This window comes from Copadichromis virginalis, linkage group LG23, assembly GCF_057382275.1.
Source record: "Copadichromis virginalis isolate Kocher_CV1m ecotype Utaka linkage group LG23, C_Virginalis_male_GT1.1, whole genome shotgun sequence".
Classification (NCBI taxonomy): domain Eukaryota; kingdom Metazoa; phylum Chordata; class Actinopteri; order Cichliformes; family Cichlidae; genus Copadichromis; species Copadichromis virginalis.
Window position 1 is genome coordinate 6,584,633 of NC_140639.1, and position 16,936 is coordinate 6,601,568.

Genomic DNA, 16,936 nt, shown 5'->3' on the forward strand with positions numbered 1-16,936 from the left:
TGCTTCTATGCTTCGTCCTGTAGCTGTCAAAAGAAAGGTTCCTTTCAGGAGGAAGAAAGCTTTTTGATTGAGCTTTGGATTTTTTGTGTGTGTCTTTAATTGAAACCTTATGTGTGGCATGTGGAATTCTGGGACGTTGGCAAACTCCCAGGAATCCACAGCATGTGATTTTTTTCCTCCCTCCCTCTCTCGCTCTCTCTCTCTCTTACTCTGTTTCTCTTCTCTCCCTCTTTTTCCCCCCCCTATTTGCAGGGGTGTCTTACATCAGCCCAGTGAGTCCTGGTGAAGGCAACTGACGGACAGAGAGTGAGCGAGCAACAGAGAGCAAGGTTTGGAGGGTTACATCCAGCCGCCTGCGTCTCACTGGAATAATCTAAAACCATCAGTGAACAAATGGTTTGAAATGAAAATAAAACCTTCTTAGAAGTAAGTCACTCATTTCTTTTACTTTAAAAAAACAACAACTTTTTATTCTCTATGTTAGGACTGTTAAGACTGATCAGCTTTCTTGGCTCTCTCCTTGAATTATTTCCTCTTGGGAGGCCCGTTTGCACACGCGATCCAGACTTCTGTGTACTTTTGTGACTGAAGCAGCTTCTGTTTGCATGGCAGACGAGAAGCGTGGACAGCAGAACAGAGCGATGCGGTGCCGCATTCAGACTCCTGTCTGCTCTGCAGTGGATGCAGCTGTTTTCAACAGAAGCTATTACTTACCGTTTGGCTTTGCTGCGGTTGACTTCAAATGTGATTGAGGCCAATTCCTTCTTTTCACTCCTAAAAATCTTTTTATTTCTAATGGAAATTAAAATTGAAGGAAAGAATATAATGCAAACTTCTCTTTGCAGGCTAAGATCTTCCGATGTGGAGTATTTTTTATTCTCTATGTGCTTACTGTAACTTTAAGACAACACACATGTCTACTGTTGACTGGCTTAAATATAATTCTGGAGTTTGTTGCGGTATTGACTTCATCATACAAACCCCTCTCTTCTGTGCCGAATGACTGTGCGTATTATTTTTACGGGCATAGCTAATGAAAAAATGATGTGACTTCTTTTCTACTGCCGTGCATCAAACTCACACATATTTTGTGTGTGTTTTTGTGGCCTGGAAGTTTTGGAAAACTAAAACAACTGACTCATTTCATGCTGCTTAGATCCTCTCTGTGGTCACCTGGTGAAATGTTGAAATTTGAAGTTGCAGCTTTCTAAAAAAAAAACACGCCTTTGTGTCACTGAGGTGATGTGTGTACTTCGGTGTAGGTGTTACGTAGGTGGTATGTAGGTATCATCCTGCGGTATGTGGGTAATAGATGTTCACACAGAGGTCGCTTTTGTGCTTTGCTGAAGAGCGCAGGATATGGACTATGAGCTCAGAGCTTTGACATTTGAACCACGGTGCCCAGCTGAGGTGAACAGTCATGAGAGGTGGCTCTGATCAATGGAATAATTGTTAGAGGAAGGTCACGCTGACACTCAGGTATGCATATGTAGTCTGGGTCTAATATGGGGATGGATTTCTTTTCTGGACAAGCACTTTCATTCCAGTAATGCAAAAACCTGATGCTGACCCCAGTGGCTTCATAATATCTGAAGTGATTTGACAAAAAAATGCACTATTTTATTAGAGCTGATTGCTGAGACACTGTTGATGGCACAAGGCTGTGACTTCTGTGCAGGACTGTAATTGCAAATGCTATCTCTGCTATTAGATCAGACACTTTCTCTGTGAGGACCAAATAAGTAATAGAGTAGGAACAGACAAAAGAAAGCAATAAGTCAGATTTCATAACATCACCGCAAATTAAGTCCAGGAATGTACTGATTACAACAAACTGTGGATTTATTGCAGTGTAAGACTATATGGGTGTGGCTTTTTCCTTTAAGCTCTCTTTGTTGTGTCCCTGCTTGGCGTGTTATTGTGTTAATAGGAAACCATCTTTATCATAATAATTGAGTTCTTTGCCAAAGCAGAATTAAAAGAAGTTATTTCCTATTACGTTGAAATATATGAAACACTTGTGGTTGATGCAAGAGGGGAGTGGACCCATATATTTTACTTGCTCAGACTGTTGGTTTAAGCACATGCCATCACTCTGTTCTCCATATATGTCAGTATCTGATGAGCAGCTGTGTGCAGATGCATATAGGCGCACACCCAGATAGAGAGAATAAAAGAAGCAACAGGAGGAATTATGCATTTCTCCTGCACGCCCTTTCAATTAGCAACCCTTCTGTCTCGAGCTTTGACGCTGACTGACATCCTCACATACAGACCCAAATCACACACCACAGCAAAGGTTGTAATTTCAACCCTACTTTCAAAACACTGCACTAGAGGCACCCGGTGCTTACTTAGCTTAGCAGTAACCCGACACTGACCTTGTTTGATTGGAAGTGTTTTCAAATCAATGCCTCTGGCAGGAGAAAACCAGCTGTGCGCTCGTTAGCTGAGGTGCATGCTGTAATTTGGCATAAATAGATCCATTTCAGGGAACGTCATGGCTAAAATACTGCGCTGTTGACTTTGTAATCCCACATGTGCTTGAACTTCGACCCTGCCCAAACCACCACCCATATCATCACCTTTCTTTTGAGGGGCATTACGCAACGTGTAACCCAGAGAAGTCTACCTTTGTCCTTCTTATTTCTGAGTATGTCTAATTGGTGTTTCTCTGAAAACTATATGTTGATTTGTCTTCAGTCATGGAAAACATATATTTAATTTCCGCTGTAGAATAATTATTAAGCTCGCTGCTTTTGTCCAGAGAGAGCTTATTCTCGATGTGTATCATGAAAGCTAGGTAATTATAAAGGAGCCAAGCTAGAGGTGCTCATTAACACAAAGCAGTCAGAAATCCTCCTCTTTCTGTTTGCACGTGTCCTCAGCTGTCCTCCTTCTCCTGTTTACATGTGGAAGTCTTTTCTTGTTTGTTTGTTTGTCTGATGCTCATCATCCATCTCTTCACCTCAGTTCTCTCATGCCTTCCCTAATTACAGAGTGTCAGGGACACTCTGAGGCAATATCTCAACATGAGAAAAACCTCATGACTCGCTGCAGCCTGCTGCTGCTGGGTACAAATGACAGTCTTGGCTTTGAATGAGTTGTCACTGCTGAGTTGTCACTGCATGGACAACGCCGGCCTTTTTTTCTGGAACCACTGCTATCTGCTCTGCTGTGTCGACTTGTTTTTATTTGATCCTGTTACAAAAAATACAAAAGAATTTATTGAAATCATTCTGTTTTAATTAGTGACCTTTTGGACAAGAATGCGCTTTCAGTTTGAAAGTGGGTGGCAGTGAATGTATTTTTTTTTATATATTATTCACTTCAGTGGCAGTCACTGATATTTGTGAGTCAGTGTGCTGTTTAAATTTAAGACAGCCCCAACTGCCACAGTCAAATGGCTTCAATGCACAAGTGCTCTTGAGCTGGGCGCCGTGTGGCGGATAGAGCTCTGCTTTAACGGGGGAGATGGAAATTGGCGTGAGATGCTGTTTTTCCAATCTGACAGTGTAGCTGTAAAGTTCAGGGCCTGCATATTCAATCAAACTGGATCTCCACTCATAGATTTTGGGCTACTCTCCTTACATAACAAACACAGCCTGTAGCTGCACAATATTCACAATGAACAGTTTGTGCCTTTGTCGAAATATTTTGGTGGAGTTTGCAGGTAAAACTCTGTGCCCGGTCAGCCTGAGGGTGCTAAAAATGACGCTTCAGTCTCTCCTGCAGGTTCTCACATTCTTTCTCCATTTTTACAGCCTTTTTTTTACAAGCACTTGTACACTGGCTTGAACAGTTCGTGTCCTCAGGCAAGTTTCAGTCCCCAGTGGCACCATCGCTGGCGTACTCCAACAGGTGTGCTCCTGGCTGAATGCGTTGTACACAGTTATGCTGTAAAAGAAAAACCCCTTTGCTTTATTACATAGTGTATTGGTGGGACAACCGCCTTACGCAGCCTTTAAGCCATCATGTCAGCAAGCAGTACGAAGACAGGTTGCCTTATGCTTTGAACCACTTACTCCAGCTCTGTGGAGTTTGACTACTGGCTTTTTTTAAATAGAGAAATTTCTGCGAAGCTTAAAACAAAGTGAAATATGACAGTATGTCACAAAGCTGCGTGTGATATGGTGTTTCTTCTACAGCGCTTTGTGACTGCTGTTCCAGGATAACAATAAATAAATAAATAAAGCAGCTTTGTGACTCAGTAATAAAGAAAAAACAAAAAAGACGCCTCGACACAAGATGTGACACATAATATTTCCCCTGCACAGCTTTTTAAAGGAAATAAACAACACGAAGGCAACAAAAAACAGACTGTTTATGTGAAGAGATCCGGCAGAGGTTGTCTCCAACCAGTGAAGCAGTGAAGGACCTTTGCTTTTCAGCTTTGGGTTTCACGTTACTGTAAAACTATTGCTTAGGAAGCGGAATCTTGTATTCATCCACAGTGTCGCAGAGCAGCATTTAAAGTCTGCCGTGTCACATTTGCATATGTGGTGTAAGATATCCCACATTTAAGCATGTAACTAAGGACTTCTCCCCACATGTCACAACATTTTATGTGGACAATAGAGGATTGTTTTCCGTGGCGTTTTTCCTTTCCAGTCACAATAATTTAATTGTGTGTGTGTGTGTGTGTGTGTGTGTGTGTGTGTGTGTGTGTGGGCCTTCTTCCATGCATGTCCCTGCTCCTCATTCTAAGATTTTACGGCTGTGTGTTTACATGGCTCCACCTGGGTCTGGTTGTGAAATACAATTCGGATTCCATACTTTTCCATAAAAATAAAATATCTGTGATTCTATATTACAGCCTTAAGGGAGAAACAAGAGGATATAATAGAAAGCACATGTGGATGGTTATGGTGCATAGCATACGGGTGCACTGAATAGCAATCAGACCTGTGCACATAAACACACTCACACTAGTACATGTGCTCTATGCAGGGCGTGGCTCTCGGTGCAAAAGTGCTTCTTATTATCTTATTACCAGTTTGGTACTCATGCTCATAATTTTTCTACCACGTTTCCTGGCATTAACACAGAAAACAAAAATGAGGGGAAAATAATAGATAAGAAAAATAATGGTTGACTTTTAAGCATTTTCTTATTTTCTGCCTTATGTATTTACTCATATTAAATCTGACCAAAGTTAATAATAGATAATGAGATCAGCATGTGTGTAAGTAATCCTTATGAGCCCAAATCTTGGGCTTCAGACTTCAGTCTACTATTGATACCATTTGAACAATAGAAGTGCTTTAAAGACAGGCTCCATTACATTCCAGGTCTCCAACAAAACCCAGTTTAAAAATACAAGGTAGCTAATAGATGTGTTTTATTGTTTTATTCATAAGATCAAAATGATTTAGTGGCCATTAAAATGTGTTCAGATTTGGCAAACTGATAACGATTCATCTCATAAATCAAGACATGCCACTTTGCCGTATGTTAGTGGGCTTAGTATTAGCATAAGATTACGCTCCATCCTTCCTGTGCTTCTTAAATCAAGAGCCTTTGTGCAGTCAGTCGGGACAAGGGGCGATATCTAGGAAGCAGAGTAAAATATGAGCAAATGGAAAAGCGAGAATTGAGCAGTGACATTATAATGTGTTTACCCTGGAAATTAACCTGTCATGCAGTTATTTTTATTTTCTAAAAGCACTGTAGTTAAATTTCATATTTTAATCAACGTGAAGTCATACAGTTTGACAGAAATTATGGCCTGTGTTTTAGCGTTGTGATTATAAAACAGAAGATATAATTTTCTAAGTGCCTCCCTAGCCTCAGGCCTTTGTGCTTTCCTTCACCCCCTCCTCTTCTGTCTGGCCACTGATATTGGCAGGACAGTTTTTGGTGCCTGGATGGTGAAATTCTCAGTCTTTCTCAACCGTGCCAGCCTCGCCTGGGATGCGAGGGATCCTGTAAAACCTCAGATGTTGATGCTGCTGTGTGTTTGTATGTGAGAGAGGCAGGGAGTAGAGCCAGGTAAACCTGTGTGTTGACTTTACAGTTTTTCCCAGGCTGCAGGCCCTGGTGCACCAGTGTTACTCTGTGTGCTTTGCCCGTTACTCCCGAGCAAATTAAATTATTTACACAAACATATAAAGCCTGGGAAAACAAAATAAAATCCCTGTGCATTTTTTTTTCTTTGGCAATGTGAGTGCTCTGCAGGAGGACTTTGCAATCAGTGCATGAGCGCCTGTGAGACTGCCTTAATATTTAGGTTGAATAGTTATTCTTCTGAATTGTCCAGACTCATCAGTTTACCTCAAAGGTATTTAAGACGTCCTTCAGGTTAAAAAATGTGTGTGCTGTGCGTGTGTTTCTTTCTGCGGCCTTGTGGGTTTCTGAGTGGAATATCTGTCCTTCACCACTTCCTGAACTAGCCAAGAGAGACCTGATATCGACCCCAGAAACAGAAATTTGAGCAAACAGTTATTCCATTCAGGAACGTTCTGCTCCAGCTAGATAATAAACTTTGCTTGCTGCTGATCACCGCTTGGTTTATAACAACCTGTTTTCAATCAAAGGCTAGAGCCCTATCACAGAGGCTGAAAGTCATTATTTCTAAAAAACATAATGTCTGTTCTAACATGCAATAACTCTGAATAGCTTTGGCCATAGATGTTGTCCTGAGTGGGGTCTAGCCTCTAGCATGTAAGATTTTGTGTAAAATGTAAAGTAACCCAAAAACTCCCAGTGCGAGCAGGAACATTTAAAGCACGTTTTCTATCATATTTGAGTCTTGGTAAGACAGTATGTATAAATAGCTGTTATGCTGGACTATATTGTAAGTCAAGAGGAAAATAACAATTCATTATTGGTGCTAAAGTATTGCATTTGAATCTGTTTTGAGGACATCCAGCTCTTTTGTGGATTCATTTGGTGTTGGAATAATCGGGAAAAAAAAGGTTCCCGGCTGGAAAAAGTTCACCAAAACACCCCCTCAAGTTGGAACAACAACTTTTCCAAGTTCTGCACATGATTTGCCGAGTTCTTGACGTCATAAAAGCACACGCGGAGTATGAAAGGAAATGTTTTGTTGGCTATAGCAGCTTTTGGTCAATCGTGGAAATTCACATATTGCAGACCACTTTTATAGTATCATTTAATCTGTAGTACTGTATTAGATTGTAACATTACTTGCCATCCATCTACACTGTCTGAGACTAGCTAGAAAGCTTATTATCAGTGAATACATAAACAATTCAAGTAAAACTATTTTATTTATTATATGCAAGAAACAGTTTCTCATTGTAGCATCCATGTTATTTCCATTTTCTGACTTAAAGCACTTGAACACAACGTCAGAAGAATGACCTTCTGACTCTGGAAATTCATCCTCCTGGAGAACATGTGAACGCACAGCTCAGTAGGAATTTACTGCAAGTATCTACTTAGCTTAGCATAGGATAAACACTCAAGACTGGGGAGTCAAATAGCCTTTTTCTGGCCTGCTAGCACCCAATTTTCACACTTATAAAGACATCTATGCAAATAGAAAAACAGAACAAGTTAGATTAGATTAAGCTAATATAACCAGTGGCTGACAGCAGCTTTTTGTAAAGAGACACATAGGAGAAAAGTATTTATCGTCTAATCTAAGTCTTTGCAGGAAGGGAAAATAACATGTCTCCCAACATGTCAAAGTATTCTTTTCACCAGGAGGGCTAACTTATCGACCCATGAGGGGCTGAACATGTAAGCCTGTGTCTCAGCCGACCTGAGGGTGAGGCCCCTCGCGGTCATGATTTCCTGCATGGGGAATATGTATGTAAATGTAACTCTTGATGATGTGGAATTATAACAAGTTTCTTCATAAACAATCAGAGTTTCAAAATGACACTAATAATGACAGATGAGTTTAACCTCAGCTGAAAATCGGGTTCTTGCCTAATATTGTGACTGAAGATAGAGCACTCCATTATGACATTTAGCATATTATGTTTACAGTCCCCTGAAAAGGATAAGCGGAAGCGAATGGATGGATGGATGGATGTTTGCAGTCCTAGGGGAGGCACACAGATGTATTTAAAAGAAGAAATTTCCATGCTTTCTGTTTTTTATATGCTAAATAGTTATGTCTATGGCAGCATATGAAACCAGAAAAAAGGCCATCCTCAGGGACTCTTCATCCCACCGATGGCTAAACATTTTCACTCAGGGAAAAAGGAAACTTTTGGAGTTGGAATACAGTAAATGAGGCCAATTTTCCTTTTGAGCTATTGCCTCGGCATTTATAACTTATAGTCTGGAGATACAGCTCGGTAAGGTGGAACTGATGTGAAACTCACCACTCTGTTATGTATCTTGTCACTCTTGACAATTATAAACTGGTGAAGTCATATATTTGACTTTTTTTCCTAAATTTTGTGGCCTCTTTGGACTATATTTTTACTATAGATTTGTATGCTTTTACAGAATAACTTGTAACAGGAAAGTTTCCCCGGACACATTGAAATGTGTCATGCCTGCTACTCTAAAGCCTTTTGTTTTGATTGCTTTATACACTTTCTGCTCAGGTTTATTTTTTGTTCTTTTTCTGAAAGCTTTTGGAAGTGTCCGCAGTTTATTTTCAGAAATGTGAACCTTGAGCGGGCCTTGCACCGGTATAGACTTTCCTGAAGGTTAGCTGTCTTAAAAGATAGGTGATCAGAGGTGTAGACTCTCTCATGTCTATGAATTTAAAACGTGAGGCGGCACACAGATACTTTGATATGCCTAAGTCATGTTCAAAGTGAGAAAGTTATAAGGCAAGAAGGATCAGAAATACAGTACCAGACTACAAACTGTATATCAAAGATGTTTGTTCCTTCCAAAAGTGTGAAAGATAAATTAAACTTACCTTTTTGTGGCCATGTTGAGAAAATACACTGGATTATAGATCTAAGAAAAATGGCCCTAGACCTTCTTAAAAACATTTTAACAAGTTTAACACTTCATAATAATAATTTCCTAAGAAAACAGCCCCTAATAGGGTAAAAGGGTATATCCACCTTTGTTTGTGGAGTCCACCTTGTGTTTGGCAAGGTGCATTATCCCTCAGTTTCCCAGTCAGACCCGCCTCTCAGTCGTCAGTGTGGTTACAACACCAAAATTGCAGCAAATTGGTAAAAATGATCACCCTAACAGTTCATAACAGGATTTCATTAACTAATGGGTGATGTAACGGTGGCTACATCCATCTTTTACATATAACCGATCCCAAAGCGAGGCCTCTGGACATCACTTTAAGAACTACACCATGACAACAACCGTAAAACACGCTCGTTATAATTCATCTTGCTTTCCTTCTTCCTCAGAGCTCCGTTTATGAGTTGACATGTCCTCTATGGAATCATAGCCCTTTTTCATCCAACACCTCTTTTGTGCTTCCATCCTCACCTCGTTTCTCCCCTCCCGTGGTTCTCAGTCTCGCTGTTTACACTGGATTGCATGTTGTGAAAAATGCAGGCCAAATTTGGACCCGGTTTACCTGGGCGCCATCGTCACAGTAGAGAGCAGACTTTACCTCAGACCAGTGATATCCAAACCAAACTCTGCCTGCTAGTGTTGAAGGATTGTTTAATTAGCAGGAAAATGGCAGACATATCGTACCTGGAAGGGGACACTATTTCCATTTTCACCTCAGAGAATTTGAATCCCGTGTGTGCTCCAGCAGGCTGAATAACAAAGGGCCTGGAGGTTGTTCTGCATATGTACAGGTGGGGGTGTCTGTGTATACCCAGCTCTCCTAACTTTTTCCTGTGGTGTCTCTCAGGAGCTATCAGAATAAATTCACCTCTGAAGGGTTTGTGCAGCTGGTCTCCAGTTTCCCCGTCTTTTACTTCACCATTGCTACTTGTGTATTTCATCATGAAATGAGACAGCTAATTTTCTCTTTATGGAAAATGTTAAATATACATAATATGATGAATAATAGTACACTTTAAAATTACTCACCAATTATATTTTAATCATATTACATGGTTTAGTAATAGTTTAATGAGATACTTTCTGTTTTTCTTTATTTTTTTCACATGAAAGTCTGAAATTTTTCTTTGGAAGTGCAAAGGAAAAATCCCTGGAAAGGATACCTTTTGAAACGGAGATAGGATATGAATAAGTTTTTCCTGCCGTGTTCCTGTAAGAGGAGAGCGGAGAGAACTTTCCAGAAATGTGGACCTGTGCTGGGTTCTTAGCACTGTGGACTGATCTGATGTTACTATAACAGGGAATAAAAGCTGTTTTATTAATACAGGTATGGAAAACACACCTGGAAGTTGTGTAGCTGTATTCCGGGGAAGCAAACAACTCTTAAAAAACGGGCTTAATTTTTATAGATTAGACTTTATAGTTACATTTTTTTGCCTTCTAGATTTGATTTTGTCACAACATACGTAGTTTATCCAGGCTGCTGCTGAGCCGAGTCTTTTCACTCAGATTCCCGGTGTTCTTACTACAATTTGAGCTTTCACAGTAGTCTTTATTACCATATTAAGCACTTTCCAAACCTCTGCAATTAAATCTTAAAGTAAATTATGTCGAGATCTGTGGTTGTTCAACACTTTCTAACTTTCTGAAGGTCCGTGAATCGGGAATTAGGATCCGTCTGCTGTAAAAACAGAGCTGGGGTTTTTATAACTGACTAAACAGTTATATGATTATTTGTGTTTCATTTTTGTTGTATCACATTCGCAGAGTAAAGATGTAATGAGTTTTAGGGGAAGTTCAGTTGTATCAAGTGAGTGATAAGGAAATTTATTGCCCAAATTCTCCAGAGCAGCAGAGTCCAAATGTATTCATTTTCAAATTGCAGTTTTGAAGCTGTTACTGATTAAACTTTGGAATATTTATATGAGGAAACCTTAAAAAAATGATGTTTAAAGCTGAGAAAAAGTTAAAAACTTTAATAAATAATAGGCCATACATTTTCCTCTGCTTATCCATTCAGGGTTGTGGTGGGACTGGAGTCTATCCTTGGTACATCAGGTACTCCTAGGTACACAAATGACTTGCACAGGTACACCCTGTGTCAGTCATTAGTCTTCTGAAAGGTTAACACAGAGATCTAGACAACCATGCATGCTCACATTCACACACAGGGCCAATTTAGAATCATCAGTTTACCTAACATGGATGTTTTTGAAGAAAACCCATGCAGACATGGAGCGAACATGCAAAATTCCAGCATCTTAAAGGGCCTCTCATCCCCATACAACAAACAAATGAAAGCTAGACATTTTACTTTTGGCAAGAGAATAAAAAGCCATTATTATCTAAAACATGTTTTTCTTGGTGTTGTTGCCATTTAAAGACATTTCAGACTCACTTTTTGTGTTTGTCAAATGTACCCCGCCTTTATTTGTGTAAAACCTGCAGGTTTTTCAAGTTTGTCTTTATCCACAGGAGTCATCTGTGATTACAGCGTGCTTTGCTCGCTTACTGAAAGTATATCTGATCATTAGTTTTAGAGATAGTGCTTTGGAGGTGTTTCAGAGGCTGGCCTTTTGATCTGTTGATTACAACTCAGGGGACCACCAATTATCAACAGGAGACATGGTCTGGGGATTCAGCCTCTCTGTGCTCAGTTTTGTCAGTCCACATATTTAAGTTTAGATCTAAAGCGCTCCAGACTGTCTGATAGTTGGTGAGCAGTAATGTGAAATGTATGTTTGCACGCAAACACACTGGTATGCTCCTTTGAGAGTCTCCAAATGTATAACCAAAAGTCAGTTCTCCTCCCGGACATACAATACAGGCAGTCTTTACATAAATGTTCTCCAGCACATGGTAAACACATTTTTGACTGCCACATACACGCAAGCCATCAGGTGTTTGTGTTTCATTAGCTACGAAATGCCAAGAGGAATTAAGCTTAGCAAAAGCGTCTCAGTGGGAAATGGCCGTAACATGAAGCTGCAGGAAATAGCAGTAAGAAAAAGCAATGAGATTATGTGTGAAGGTACAATGAAAGAGGCAAGTCAGGGTGTAATAAGTTTCACAACATGCACTGGGTGGACTCTCTGTTCTCTGTGCTCAAGCAATCAGAGAATTCATAACTAATGTACAACTAATGCTAAATCAAGCATTTTGATAGGATTTTGTTCTTAAACATAAGGCGCGATTCTAAACTTCTTGTAAAAACAGTGTAAGCTCAGGGCTACAAAGCTATATTACACCTCCTGACCCAGTATGAACCTTCCAGATCCCTCAGGTCATCTGGATCCGGTTTTTTATCAGTTCCCAGAGTCAGAACCAGACACGGAGAAGCTGCATTCAGCTTTTATGCTCCATATATCTGGAACAAACTCCCAGAAAGCCTCACATCAGCTGAAACACTCAGTTTATTTAAATCCAGGTTGAAGACTCACCTGTTCTCAGCAGCATTTGAATAAAACACCAAATCCACACTTTAAGCTTAAATTTCAAAACTTACATTTTAGCTACTGATTTTATCAACTGTTCTGATTTTATCTACTGTTTTTTTAATCAATTTTAAATCATGCTTTTTTTTATTTGTTTTTGTTTTTTAATGTCTCTGTAAAGCACTTTGAATGACCTTGTTGTTGAATTGTGCTATATAAATAAACTTGCCTTGCCTTACACTCCTCATTTATCCTCAAAACTGAAAATACACTGTTTGATTTAGGTGACAGAGCTGAATGAAGGATGAAAAACACAGGAGGAGTGCTCACTATCTTTGAATTTATCTTATCGTTACCTGTTATCGTTACCTGCACATTTAATGTCCAATCTGAGTGCACTTGTTCCTGTGTGCGTCTTAGTCAGGTAATGTTTAGAAACACATGCTGCAGTGCAGGCGTATCTATAGGCGGACAGATCCTGTACCGCATATATGTTTGATTTGGACAAACTGAAGTTTCAGCAAATCTTGAAACAGATGACAGCAGATTGAACATGAAATAAAATGAACAGAGGCCTGCACTGTGGTGAAACTCTGTTTCATTGACCAGACTGCTGCTCCTTTTGTTATTTCAGTGGGAGAATGTCAGGAATATGTTGCTTTTGGCCCGAGACGAAGACCAGGAAATGTTCGATACAGACACACACACACTCACTGTGATGTTTCTTTATGAAAATTCCCACAATGTTCTCTTAGTTTTGCTTTGCATCACGTGTGTTTTAGTTGAGATAACCTTGCTTTATTGATTTCCTCTACTACCAAACAGCTGAACAGCGTGTAGAGTATTCTACGCTGTAAAATGTTAAAGCAAAACTAGACTTCAGGTGTTAAGTTCTGATTTCTTCAAGCAGACACACGGTGATCAGGAATGTGCAAATTTAGTGCGGAAACATAAGTGGAAGCTTTTGCTAATGCTGGCGAAGCTGTTCAGAGTTTTAATAGTCTCCTTTAAAAAGATCAAGCACGCTGGCATTTCACTGATCTCTTTCATCACTTTTTGCACTTTTACATTTGCACAGTCACAGCATTTGTAAATGTAATCTAAAAAGTGCTACAAATAAAGGCTGATTATGAATTGGATTTGGTGAGAAACTAGCTGAAACTAGGTGTTTCTCTCTGTTGTTGGATGGACTGGTCAGTTGGAGGCGGCTGGTTGGCTGTGCGGCCTTCCAGCTGAGGTCATGTCTGTGACTCAGTGCCTCAACGTCTCTTTCCCCCTCGCTTCATAATTTGTCCCTTCGTTTATTCGTTCCTCATTTCTTCCTATAATTAGTGTGCATTATGTAAAATCATAAAAAAACCCAACTTTAACTGAGACTATTTTGTCTTCTTTGGCTGAAATTTAAACATCCCTACAGTTAGATTTTAATAGCTCTTTCACAGAGCGATAAAGCTCTAAATAAAGGGAAATTCCAGTTTTCGGTGGCAGTTATTGTGTTTTTTATTGAGTGAAATAAAAACATGTTTCCAATTAAACTGCCATTTTCCTCTTATATATCTAAACAAATGTTTTTGTTCCCATGAATACAGGAGGAGTTAGTACAAAATGTAATCTGGTCATCCTGCAGGCACCAAAGAGTTCACAGTTTTATCCCCGAGTTTATGAAACTGTCTTTCAGGTGTTTGCATAACCCGCTGTTTCCATCTTGTCTTTCAGGTTGGAAGTCTGTCTCTTTGCACGTGTTTGGGATGAAGCACCTGTGGGACATTCACTTCCTCCTGCTCATCCTTGTCTATTTGTTAGGAGGCGTCACGTCACAGGTCAACCCAGGTGTGTGCAAAATGAGATGACGTACTGTGTTGAGCTCCCATTTTTCTGTCCTTGGGTGTCTGAGGGTGTAATAAGGTCATATTCAAGAGTTTGTGAATACTATAAAACCACTTTTGTGAGTTTTGAGTGGGGATTTTTGGACTCAGTGCTGCAGCCCAACAGTCCAGACTGCAACTGATTCAGATTTTGGATAAGTGCTGCATTGTGGGAGCCATGTGGTCCTCTCTTTCTGGTTTGGCCTCTTTGATCCCAGCATGCACGCCTTTCTCCAGCTCTCTCTTCAATGTATGTGTGGTTTTTGTGATGTCAATGAAAAGGGACCAATAATTTTTTTTACAAGGAAATGGGGTAGCAACATTTAATGGGCAAAGATTGAGTCAAAAAGCAACCAAAGAGAGCTTTCTAGTTATTGTTGAAATTGTAGAAATGCAGCAGATATTTGCCAGTAAAAACCTCGAGCTGGCTACTGTTTATGATTTCAGTTTCAAAGCTTCTGTCATCAGGTTCAGTTTTCTTTATTGTTGAAAGAATAATGAATGACATATATGCCACAGTATTTCAGATCTAATAACAGTAATTAATAATGGTTTTGTCAGAAAAGTTCAAAACAGGGTTTACAGGTTATATCCCGACAGCTCTGCCAAGAAATGTTAAAAAAAAAAAAACAACAGTGGAAAAAAAAAAGTGCCCCATCACTTCCACATCCTCCAGCCTTTCTACACCCCACTTCCACTTTCAAAATAAAACTTTCTTACATGATGTTCTGCAGCATTTTAAGACCGTAAACCCAATTTTATTTTGAGAAAGTATGAAAGTAAAAGCAAACATGAGGTCATGATGACAGGCCTGGGGGTTTTCTGCTCTCTCAAATGGACACTGCTGAAACAAAACTACAAACATTACATTTTTCAAACCCACCAAACCAAAGTATTTTTTTAAGAAACACAACTTTTCTTTTTCCTTTTTTTAAACAACAGCTGTTTTCTACATGTTTCTTTCTCATTCTCACCACTGAACTGCACAGGCAAACACAAATACTTACACAACCACATCACAGGTAAACGCACATTTGAACCTGACTCACTCTGGCACTCATTTATTCATCAATCCAAAGACAACAGAATAAATTCAGCCTGGTTGCAATTGAGATCAAAGGGTGTCAAGGAGTATAAGTAAAATAGTGCCTGCATGCTGTGGTTACTTTCAAGCATTTCCTCATACGTAGTTATTAATAGCTGCATTTCTGACCTATATAGCCATATGTGAAAGCCTTTTCAGGATTCAGTACCAAAACTTTCAAACATGTCTTATGAGACATCTTCTCAATTACACGTTGAGTGTTTGACTCTGTTAAAGCTTCTCCCTCTTGTCTGTCTTCTTTCCTTGTTTTTGTGAGTGAGTGAATGCATGTGTGCGTGTTTGTGCGCCTGCTTGCATGCATATACCCGCATGCACACGCATGCTGTGATCCAGCTATCCCACTGGAGTCTGTGGCTAATGCATACCAGACATTCTGACAGCAGGAAAGTCCATTGAAATAGGCTCTGTCTTTCTCCCCACCATTTCTGTGTTTGTGTGTGTGTGTCTGTGGGGTGTGCAATTCCCAGTATCTGACCACTTATAAGTCAAGGAAAAGACTGTTTGTGTATCTGATCGTTGTCAGCGTTCAACAAGTTCACCATTTAAGACCTTTGATCCCGTTTAAAATCTGATCCAAACCATTGTTTAAAGCATTCACATCCGCTGTCACTGTCCTCCGCTAAAAACTCAAATCTCAACCTGCTGTAATAAACGGAAGCAGGACATATCCACCTATAATTCTGTCTAATGCTTTACTTGTGCTGCATTGAGAAGTGAGTCGTTTTTTCACTGTGTGGAAATATTCACTGCTGAATTTAGTGGAGCTAAGATGCTGAGTGATGCCAACTTTCCCCTGTTTAAAATTCCCAAGCAATGGAGTTATACCATCCCTGTTTTTCCCATTTTAATCGTGAGTAGGCGAACTTTATTTCACTGTAGAGAGAGGAGGAGGGCGGGGAGGAAGTGTGGACACGAGCACAGGCCAGGGCAGAGCATCCAAATATTGGGCAGTACTATTATTGTGTGGGCTTCTTCTTTTGAGGATGTTTAAGTCTTGAATGAATGAATGCAGTCGAATTTGAGAGCTTATAAAAGTGAATTTCACTACAATAAGAATATAAATTATGTGAGGTGAGGAATTAATTAAATGCCAGTCTTTGCAAATTTGCTGCTGCAACCTAAATATCAAGAAGCTTATAGTCAAATAACTTGGTTAATGGTTTATATTTACAGCCTGGATGCTAATGGTAAATGGCCTGTATTTGTATAGCGCTTTACTAGTCCCTAAGTACCCCTAAGTGCTTTACACATCCAGTCATCCACCCATTCACACACATATTGGTGATGGCAAGCCAGATTGTAGCCACAGCCACCCTGGGGCGCACTGACAGAGGCTGCCGGACACTGACGCCACCGGGCCCTCTGACCACCACCAGTAGGCAACGGGTGAAGTGTCTTGCCAAAGGACACAACAACCGAGACTGTCCAAGCCGGGGCTCGAACCGGCAACCTTCCGGTGCAAACTTCCACTAAAGCCCCAGTTTCTAATGTGTGTCCTTGGGGAAATTAATTGCCCACCATTGACCCAGAAGCTGCTAAAATGGTATGCACAGCAAACCTTTCATATCACATGCAATTTTTTGATAGAAATATTGATTAATTCAGCTTTAAAG

General features: G+C 40.0%; 1 protein-coding gene across 3 annotated transcripts in view; it reads left to right on the forward strand.

Annotated features, from left to right (window-relative positions):
• The first annotated feature begins 264 nt into the window (after positions 1 to 264).
• The window catches only part of ddr2a (discoidin domain receptor tyrosine kinase 2a), a 31,495-nt gene continuing 14,823 nt past the window's right edge, over positions 265 to 16,936 (forward strand). For all 3 annotated transcript variants that reach the window (XM_085448684.1, XM_085448683.1, XM_085448685.1), the window contains exons 1-2: positions 265 to 426; positions 14,070 to 14,183. In XM_085448684.1, the coding sequence (XP_085304810.1) occupies positions 14,102 to 14,183 (82 nt within the window). In that variant the 5' untranslated portion in view covers positions 265 to 426; positions 14,070 to 14,101. The remainder of the gene's footprint in view (positions 427 to 14,069; positions 14,184 to 16,936) is intronic.